General features: G+C 34.6%; 2 protein-coding genes across 2 annotated transcripts; one reads left to right on the plus strand and one right to left on the minus strand.

The window, feature by feature from the left end:
* Positions 1 to 212: 212 nt before the first annotated feature.
* senju (UDP-galactose transporter senju) lies at positions 213 to 4,187 on the minus strand. Its single transcript, XM_034970885.2, has 4 exons — positions 3,753 to 4,187; positions 3,377 to 3,500; positions 2,782 to 2,965; positions 213 to 1,846 (listed from the first exon to the last, which is right to left on the minus strand). Exons 1-4 carry the CDS (start codon positions 3,832 to 3,834, stop codon positions 1,214 to 1,216), a joined length of 1,023 nt encoding a protein of 340 aa, XP_034826776.1. The 5' UTR covers positions 3,835 to 4,187; the 3' UTR covers positions 213 to 1,213.
* Positions 4,188 to 4,852: 665 nt separating this feature from the next.
* Positions 4,853 to 10,222, plus strand: TBC1D23 (TBC1 domain family member 23). The gene is made up of 2 exons (XM_034970981.2): positions 4,853 to 5,113; positions 6,020 to 10,222. Exons 1-2 carry the CDS (start codon positions 5,085 to 5,087, stop codon positions 8,028 to 8,030), a joined length of 2,040 nt encoding a protein of 679 aa, XP_034826872.1. The 5' UTR covers positions 4,853 to 5,084; the 3' UTR covers positions 8,031 to 10,222.
* Positions 10,223 to 10,739: the final 517 nt, after the last annotated feature.

Below are 10,739 nucleotides of genomic sequence, written 5' to 3' on the forward strand. Positions count from 1 at the left end.
TTGATATTGTAGAATTTGTAGATAATGTTAATAATTATAGATAATAATTTATTTTGTGCAATATAATATAGCTTTCATAAGTTTTACTTTTAATTAGACAACTATCAGTCACTCTTCTTTTCAAAGCCATAATTTTATATTTTTTTCTTATCATTTTTTGTTTTCCCTATTTAATGAGTAGATACATTTATTTAAAAAATAAGAAACAAAAATATCTGTCATTCTTTATTTTAAAATGCCTATTTACTTTTAAAATTCAACTAAATACCTAACTAAAAAGTAATATTGGACTATTAAATAGTCAATAATAATATTACAGATTTAATTAAAGCTGTAGCCTAAACTCTAAAGCGCTCTACACACCAAACCCGTCGGTCTGGCAGCCCAACGCGGCAGACTCGGCGCTGACTTATTTTGAAACAATCATGCCGTGGGGTTGCGCCCGCCCGTGCTACATGCGTTCCACTCGCTCCGTTGGCCGCTGCTTTCAATGAGTATGACAAGCCTCGACTTTAGTGCCGCCGGAAAATTGTCTTAAGACGCCGAACTAACTTGTTGGTCTCGTGGGCTGGCTGGTGGCTTTGTGTGTAGAGCGCTTTAAGTAACTGCGACAAAATTACACTATAGTATAATAAACAAGAATAACAAAGAAAGCTTAATAATATGAAATGTCCTTGGCTATTTACAATTCATTAAAAATAAATAAAAATGAGACTCAAATTATTACAAATAATGGTTAAATTTCTTTTGAGCATTTCCTATGAATGGCCTATAGTTAGGGGCCTAGTTTCTAGTAAGTTTGGATACTGCAATAATCCAAATAGGAGCATTTTTGTATCTATAACTAGACAGTTGTAAAAAAAAAGAAACCAGTCAGTCAGTTTTTCTCATGCTTATTAGTCAATACAATACTTAGGATACAACACAATTTAACTAGTCAATAATGAATACAATAAAATCTAAAGTGATATTAATAGGTGTCTATAGGGAGCATAAGAATCTAAACCTGGGATTGACTTTTAGTTTACAAGATAAATAACATTATGTTGAGATCTGTAAACCGTATGAATGTCTTCCACAAAAATAAAACATACCTATGAAAGATATGTTGTGAGTTCAAAATTCAACATTTACATTTTACACTAGTACTGGTATTTTGTGACTCAATATTTAGCTCTTGTGATAACGTTTGAGGGAAAATGTCATTAGAAAACTAATCTACCACTACTTCCATAAGAGGTTTTTTATCTTCTGCATTGGGTGTTACATTATTTACAGGATTTTTCATATACATTGCAACTGCAATGCTAACTAGACATATTGATATAATTGTATACCATGTAATAATTATTTTAAAAATAATATAACATACTACAGCTGTTATGATTAACTCTAAAGCGCTGGCATATGTTTTTAGGATTGAATTCAAATTTTTCAGAAAAAAACTAGTTACTATTCCTACTATGGCACTGTTGACAGTGATAAGTATTACAAATACATCACCCAAGGATTGGAAATCACTAAATACAGAGCTCAGTTCACCTTTATACATTAAAATAAAGAAGTTGCATACAACTGAATCTAAATACATATAGACATTTTGAAGGAAAATGTCTACATGTGATCCCTTCGTTTTTAGCAGATACTCATTATAGGTGCCAGCTAAACAAGAGCAAAAGTTTTGAAAGTTGATTGACAGAAAGTATATGTTAAATATTTGCGACCAAAGATCTGACTCCTCTTTTCCTGACCTGGTAGCAGCATCGAAGTTCTTAATCATACATCCCAATGTAAGTATGCCCAGTGAGATCCACTGAATATAGGTAAGCTTCTTTTTAAACAAAACCTGAAAATAAAAATTCATCATTAAACACACTTATCAATAAATAATTGCTAACAGTAATAATCAATACAAGATGCATTTTGCAATATGGTCTGAGATTACCCCTACAAATATGAGTCATTTAACAATTAAAATTATGTAATTATTATCAATGCAATCTATACTAATATTACAGAGGTAAAATATATTTCTGTATTTTTAATTGATAAACTCTGAAACTACTGAACTGATTTTAATAATTCTTTCTCCATTAGAAAGCTACTTTGTTCAGAAGTAGCATAGGCTATATATTGCATATTATGTACTGTGGATGAAGTCTGCAGATCTGTGCAGTGTTGGTCATTTGTTGTGCACAAAGAGAAGGTGCTTCAGAACATTTGCTGCGTTTACTCAGCATGGATGTTGTGCAGCTCGCTTACGTTGTGGACTTATTTCGACAGTAAGTGAAACTGACAAATGTTCGGATGAATTGAGTGGGTCACTTCAAAAACCACATAAGTCACACAATTAGAGTTTTACAGAAATCAATAACAACTGTGTCATTCACAATAAAAAAACTATGAAGGTTTTTTTGGGCTGAAAAAAATACTTTTTTCTCAAAATATTTGGGCTCAGCTTTTCGACGCGCGGTAGACTCGCAATATTTGTAGTGGAACATGGCCGAAGCGGAAGTGGCGTGCAGGTCATGGAGGCATAAATGCACTGCTTACCCCTCTAGTAATAGCTCAATGCATATTTTTCATTATGACCTGCCAGTAAACAAGTTCCTACCTAACTAATGCCTACCCTGGCTTCAAACTCTGTGCACGCCACTGCGAAGCGGCCATGCGAGGCTACCCAGTTAGTAAATGGCTACTTAATAATCTGTGCCCACAAAAAGCACAAGGATTTATAAGGCAGTCTAAGTATTCTATTCATAATAATAAAATAATAAATACCTGAAAAATTAGTGCAGTCAGAACCACTCTAAATTGCAGAAGAATATAATAAGACGTTGGATCATAATGTGACAAGTTAATGAAAGCTAAATTGTTGTAAAAACAGTACAACAGTGATGGGATGAAGTAATACAAAGCCAACTTGTAGTTTATAACAACTGCTCGGAAAATGTTAGGCTTATTTCTGAAACAACACAAAAAAAAATTGTTACTAAAATATATTATACAGCATTCATTTCATTCATTCGTTTGTATATCGTTTTTGCTACTCGACACTGCCACAGGCATACTGTCAACACGCAGGCCACTCGTTGAGCACCACAATGTAATGGATGATGATCATAAGTCTTGAATTTTTAAACCTCGGTGGATTTATGATAAATCTACAACTAAACCCAGTCTGTAAGCATGCACCAAAGAAGGAGCGCAATATGAACATGAGGCATATTGTGGGAATATGAGGCAAACGCCAACATTCATATTGTAATCTTAGTTTGCATATTTAATAATTACTTTATGACCTGTGAAAATGTGTAAAAACTACAATGTTGCATCTGCATGTTGGGACTACTTATTTTACAATCACTGTACTTACTTCTTTTTGTATGTGTACAAAACACCTGATATAAAAAGCTTCAGTAATTCGGAAAGAAATACAACAAGTGTAGTGTTGTAGTCATACACTCCATTTTCAGTTTTTGATGCTGTTATAAACACACCTAAAAATTTTACATAAACTGGAGTAGGTATTCTAATTTACATTATTTGAATAAATATTTATTAATAAAGTTAACACACAATCTGTGAATATTGTTTCTATATTTTATCTCATTTAAATGGTAGGAAATGTTATTATAAATGTTTTTTTTTGTACCTACTTACTTAAACTAAAACATTAATACTATTGCAATTAAAAATGCAACATAAATAATTTTAAGGAAAATATATTATCTTACTAGTGATATACGTACCTTGGAATACAAACAGTATTATGTATAGAGAGAATACTATAAAAGCTTCTTTATTGGGAAATAATTTTCGCCATTCTTCCATTTTCAGTTTTTCATTTACATAGTAAATAGATATGAGATATATTCATTATTTTGGGTCTATCTGTTGAATACTGAATATTGTTTTGCCCTGTGTTATCATGAAATCAAGTATTCTTTTTCTTTTAATTTTCACACAAAATTGTTTAACATAATCACTTGATAAGACGGGCGTCAAGCATGCATGAGGAAATTGAACTGCTAGTTAGTATTTCCGTAACAGAAACACTGCGGAAATTGTAATCTTATCTAGAATAGAAAAATGATAACTAACAACTCTTGATATTTTGTGGTCCTTTGAACACAGATTAATAGGGATAGCCTTTGAATCACCGCTTTGAATTTTTCAATTTTTCCTACAATTCATAGATTATCTACTATATACTAGCTACAATTTATTGTTATCACCGAGTTTTTTTAAACTGGTTTTACGGCTCTGGGTTCTTGCCCTTTTGAGTCTTTACTCTTTATCACCGAGTAGTACCCGTAGTACCAGTCACCACCACAGAGTACAGACCATAACATTTAATATCACCATGCACCAATCACCATCGACGACGTGACAAAAGGCGTAGATAGAATAATAGGTAGATTTAAGTACTGTGTAACCGCGTATGAGCTAGCGATAGCACGACGTAACGATGAATAACACGACAATTATTACCATTATTTAGTAGCCAATATTTGTATTAAACGATTAACAATATTAGTATTAAACGTTTTTTATGTGAAAACAAGTAAATAACTCATGAGAAATACAATTACGCCACGAATTCTCAAAGTTTGTTTTGCAACTTCTTGTATGTATTCTTGAAAAAAACCAGTTACACGATAAGGGACAAAAATAGGTTAGCTGCGTCTCTGTTTATCACATTAGTAACTTTATTTGTGCTCTCTTTTTAGTGCGAATGAGAAAGCAAACGTTCTTGCATCTATCTTTATTACTCTATCTACGGCTTTGTATGTTGAAGGCTCATCAAAAGTACACAGCTATTACCACAGAGTACATTGAATATACGGTGATTACAATATATTACTCTTTGTTTTAATTCTATTTTCCTTCTAAATAAAAATACCTTATCAATTTTAATATACCTAATTATAATATTTATATTACTATAAAAATCGTAAAAGTGAATCACATACTATTTTTAAAGTGTATTGTTGGGATACCAGAGCCTTTGGACCGCAAAGAAGAATTGTCGCCTATTACAGCTGCTAAGCTGCTGTTGTTTTTCACATCTGCATGTAATAATGACTGCTGAAGAAGATGATAGCACCTGGTAATCTTTGAAAACTAACATTAAAGAGTTAAATTAAAAAAAAATCGATTGTATTATATGTATTCAAAAAGATATGAAACAAACGGCAAACGAAGCATGCCTGATGGACCTACCTGTTTGGCTTGCGCTTACATACCTAATATTCTGGGGGTTTTTGTTTTGGAGGCGATGAGATTTACACATTCAAAGTCTTGCCCATTAGTTTTACATCTAGTATTAGGAAAGCAAGGCCAAATTAGCCTCCAAAAAGCTTGGGGTGCTCAACAGAGCAAAGCGGTACTTCGCGCCCGAGCATAGGCTCCTACTCTATAAGGCGCAAGTCCGCCCTCACATGGAGTAGGTACTGCTCCCACCTTTGGGCTGGAGCACCCCAGTACCAACTCCTTCCATTTGATCGGATCCAAAGGCGGGCTGTTCGACTTGTGGACGATCCCAAACTAACCGGCTCGTTGGAAAGCCTGGAGCACCGCAGAGACGTTAGCTCTCTATGCGTGTTCTATCGCCTGTATAATGGGGAGTGCTCTGAAGAGCTTTTTGACCTCATTCCACCCTCTTTTTTCTACAACCGCACCGCGCGCCACCGTAAGGAATTTCACCCTCACCATCTGGGTGTCTGGTGCACTTCGACCGTCCGCTGCGCCAGATCCTTCTTTCCACGCACGTGCAAACTGTGGAACCAACTCCCATCGGCGTTCCCACGTTCCCACTAGATTATAACATGGGGTTATTCAAGGGGCGGACCAACAAATTCCTAAAAGGCCGGCAACGCATCGGCGGCTCCTCTGGTGCTGCAAATGTTCATGGGCGGCGGTAATCACTTAACATCAGGTGACCCGCCTGCTCGCTTGCTCGCTATATCTATTAAAAAAAAAATAGCATTTTAATTAAATTAATTTTTTATTTCAGGTTGATTGAGCTGGAATCTGGTCTTCTAGATGGGTGCACTCCACGAGAAATAAATGCAATTACTAAAGGAAAAAGGATACCAGAAAGCTTAAGGCCTGATGTGTGGTTAGTTTGCCTCAACTGTCAGGATACTGGTAATCAGTTGCTTCTGTTTGATGAAATATTTGATTTAACTAATCAGAATGAATTAAGAGACGATGTTAAAAAGTTTGCAACAAGACTCGATAATGATGATGATGAGAAACTATCAGTTATTTCTGACATTGAATCTATTATTACATTTCACTGTAAATCAAAATCTATCACCTACGCTTCTAATAATGGCTGGATTGAAATATTGTTTCCATTGCTGAGCTTGAAATTGAACAAGGCTGATACATATAATTTATTTGAAAAGATTCTAAAGTTGTACATTCCGAATGGATGTGTATCTAATGGAGTACCATTCCATATATTACGATTGATAATTCAGTACCATGACCCAGAGCTTTGTTCATTTTTAGACACCAAAAGAATAACACCTGAACAGTATTGCATGCCTTGGCTTAGGTCACTATTTTCTGGTACATGCAATTTGGAGGTGGTGCTTTTTATGTGGGACTTGTATTTCCAGAGATCAGATCCATTTTTTATATTTTTTCTTTGCCTTATTATGATTATAAATGCGAGAGAGAATCTTTTGCAAATGAAAAGTGAAGATAAGGCGTCAATTATTCAAACACTGCGTAAAATGCCAGGGGACCTTGATGCTAATGATGTGTCAGATTTTTGTTCATTGGCTCATTATTACTCATTAAAAACACCAGTGTCTTTCCGTGAAGATGTGTTAGAAGTGTTATTCTCTGAGAGTGGGTTGGAAATAAACTCCAAATTGTATTCCCAAGCCCTTTGTCTTCCTGTAGCTGTCCACGAGTTGATTGAAAGTGCAACTGTAGATTCAGCAGATGTGGATGCTGTCAAGTTCTTTTTGGTTGACTGTCGTCCGGCTGAACAGTATAAGTCTGGGCACTTGTCTACTGCCTTCCATCTAGACTGTAATTTGATGTTACAAGAGCCTAATGCTTTTAATACAGCTGTTCAGGGATTATTAAATGCTCAACGTCAGGCTTTAGCTGCGGGATCTCTTGCTGCCGGTGAACACTTATGTTTTGTTAGTTCTGGCAGAACAGAAGAGGACAGTTATGCACATATGGTAGTTGCGTCTTTCTTAAAAAAGAACACTAAACATGTATCAATGTTGGATGGTGGTTTTGTAGCAATACATGACTACTTTGGACCTCATATGACTGATTGCTTGGAAGAACATAATACTTCAATGTGTTTGGTTTGTGCACCTAACAATAATAACACAGGAGTGACCCCATCAATTAACAAACCTAGAGACAACATACCATCTATCCAATTGTTTAGCAAGCTGTCTTCAGCTATGAAGGCTAAGAGCCAGGAAGTTAAGGGGAAGTTGATAGAATACATAGTTAATCCTAATTCCACAGTCAATAATGGTGACTGGCATGTTTCAGCGAATGACAGAAAAGAAAATAGATACAGGAATGTACCTCCTGTTTTTAGTATTAATGATGAAGATGAGGATTCACATTCCGATTTTCGCCGCGATGTTTCGAACACAGATTTACTTGATGAAATTGTCGAAATTCAAACATTCCTCAAAGGACAGAGTATCATTGATAATTTTCCATGTCAGGAAGTTTTATCGAATGGGTACATGTTTGAATCTTATTTAGTAGTTACAGAGTCCCATTTGATAATATTACGGGAAATACCTAACAAAAAGGGGCTAGCAAAAGTTTTGTCAAGGAGGCCTCTATCCACGATAGTAAAAATCACAGCCAAGAAGAGGCATCCCGAGCTGATAACTTTTAAATATGGAATACCAGATGGTGATAATTTGTTAATAAAAGATATGGACCGCTTTCTAATTCCAAATGCTGCCGTAGCCACAAAAGTTGTTTCTAATCAAATTGTTTCACAACTTGATAATAAATCACAGTAAACAAATTGTCACATATTGTATTACCAAAAACTAGCTAGCATCGCTAGTCACAACTTGAAAATTGTAGTATGTAATTAGGTAGGTACCAATAGTTCTCGCGACAGGTGGAGATGGCAATCAGGGTATGCCCCGCACACCCGCACAGCGTCTGCGCTATCCCGCACTGGGTTAGCGCGGGGATTTTGCGGGTGTGCGGAGCGTGCCCACCCCGATTGCCATGTCGACCTGTCGCGTACTATAACTATTATTATCTTTTGGCATTAATTAGTATCTACTTATCTTTGTGATATCAAGTTAGTTGGAGTGGATACAAGATTTTTAATTAGATAAAGCCGAAATGTCCCTTTTTGCACTTTTTTTGCCTATTAAACCAATTTATAAATATTACATACTTATTTACATTAGGATTTAGGATAATAGTTAATTTAGTTAAGCTATTTAAGCTATTTCCATTAGTTAAGCTATTTAATTTAATTATTACAGCTATATTCCTAGTATTTCATTTATTTTCTTAAATCTATATCCTGTTGTATATTACGTGGAGCGTTAATTTTTTATAAAATTAGAAATTGCTAAAACCATTAGGTAGGCAACTATTAGATAGGTACCTACCGAAAACAATGTCCAATTTAATAGAAAAGTCTACAAAATTGTAAAATATAGTTTTATTTAAAAAAAATTGTTTGTTTTGTTGTTAATTGTTATTGTTATGATTTTGTATCTATCTATAGCACAATTTTACCTACTAACATTGAAATATTATTACCTATGCAGATGCAGTCAAAATAGGTTAAAGGTACCTACTAGTAATGTAATATATGTAGGATTTACACATATAATTTTTTATATTTATTTTATTACAACTTAATTTAGCATTGTAAAATATTTTCTGCTTGAACTATCATGTAAAGTTCGGCGCAAATATTTGTGTAAATATCAGTAAATTTCCACATCAGCTGTAGTAGGTAACTGGATAATGCCCGCGACTTCGTTCGCGTGGATATATAGGTTTTTAAAATTTTCCCTCGGGAACTACGATTATCCGAAATAAAAATTAGCCTATGTGATATTTCGGGTATAACCTGATAAGTGTTATACACATGGGCCAGGCTCCATTCCACAGCAAAATAAGAATATTGGCCATGTTAAATGACTAATATTCCCCTTTCCCTCAAACTAAGCGTCACCAGGAGTAGGCACGAAAATTACAACGTGCAAGGTGTGAACCTCACCTTTTGGTTTTCAGTTCACCCCTCTAACTGTTGAGCTATTGAGGCTTCAAAATTGGGCGTGAAGAAGTAACGAACATCCAAAAATCCTTCACAAAAAACTTTCCCATCTATAATATTATTATAGGAATTAGGATGCGATATTGATAACCCCTTCGACCTTAGAATAAGAGGACAATAATTATAATATTATATTTTATACTTTTATCGTGCCAAAATATAAACTAACATGGCACCATGACAACTTCGTCCATCTTGCATATAAAATAACTTTTTGACAATGGAGGGGTGTTGCACTATCAATATTCAATAGGTACCTACAATAGATAAATAAACTATGCCTAAAGTTAAATTGTTTAGAATTTTCACACTCCTAATCTAATTTATTTACGCCCAAAGTTGTCATAAATTTACGTGTTAAATTCCTATTTATTAAATATTCCAAGGCTCGTAACTTTAAAATAAATATTTTTTCAATGTTTTATATATCAATAAACCTATATTATGGCAAGACAAACCGATATAATACTTAGTTTAGAGCGTACAATATCAAATAATGTAGTAATCACCCGCCTACGTTTGTATGAAGAAAGTACCGAACTGCGCCCTCTTAAGACTTATTTATCTACTTACTCACATAGGAAGGTACACGACCTAAATACAATTTTTACATTCCTTTTTACACGGCTTCTGTTTTATTGAGTTTGTTATAGCACCTTGTCCGCTTTTTATAATACCGCTTTAATTTAAGGTTGAAGTATTTAACTAGGTAGTAGTGCCTACCAGTAGGTATCAACTACACAACTAGGTATCTAACAGTTTTGCTCTAGATATTCACAGAAAAAGTCGTACCTATAGATATTTGTAGTTGTTACACGAGTGTTATTAATATAGGTACCTAATTAGATCTCTATAAATGAATTATTTATATTTCTTATTCCAATAAAGTATTGTCTATTCAAATTTCTATTTTTTTCATTGTGTTAGTAAAAATTGACACTTGTCTTGGGATCTGGCGGAGTGGCGAGACCACGTAACAAACCAGTGCAGTAGGTAAAAGCCACCAAGTAGTCCTAAATTCAAGTTGCTGCGAAGAGTAAAAAGTTGGTTGTCACTTGATTCGTTAGAGTCTAAGAAGATTTGCGATGATAATATCAATGACTTAGTTCACAATAATAATTGCTCTTATGCAAAAATAAGCTATCGATATTATGATGAATTACTTTTCCAATGACTATGCTTAAGTACAGAGACGCAATCGCATGCCGCGCGGTAGCGAAACTATTACATACCTTCTGTAGGTAGGTATCCCTAAGCTACGGGCTAAAGGCTAAAGGCAAACCGCGTGCGAATACGTTGGTGTGCTAAAGAAAGGAAGGAAAAATCCGAAGACCACAAATTCACGGTTTTCGGATTTTTCCTTTTAGTTGTTGTATAAGACATTCTTAGGTAGGTACTTGCCAATTTTCATGATTTTATA

The sequence above is a fragment of the Maniola hyperantus genome, chromosome 8 (genome assembly GCF_902806685.2).
Source record: "Maniola hyperantus chromosome 8, iAphHyp1.2, whole genome shotgun sequence".
Classification (NCBI taxonomy): domain Eukaryota; kingdom Metazoa; phylum Arthropoda; class Insecta; order Lepidoptera; family Nymphalidae; genus Maniola; species Maniola hyperantus.

Coding starts and splice junctions, on each gene's coding strand:
- senju (XM_034970885.2), bottom strand. CDS start 3,834: ATGGAAGAATGGCGAAAATTATTTCCCAATAAAGAAGCTTTTATAGTA. Junction 2,966..3,376: donor TTGTACACATACAAAAAGAA/GTAAGTACAGTG, acceptor GTGTTGTTTCAG/AAATAAGCCTAACATTTTCC. Junction 1,847..2,781: donor TGACTGCACTAATTTTTCAG/GTATTTATTATT, acceptor TTTTATTTTCAG/GTTTTGTTTAAAAAGAAGCT.
- TBC1D23 (XM_034970981.2), top strand. CDS start 5,085: ATGACTGCTGAAGAAGATGATAGCACCTG. Junction 5,114..6,019: donor GAAGAAGATGATAGCACCTG/GTAATCTTTGAA, acceptor TTTTTATTTCAG/GTTGATTGAGCTGGAATCTG.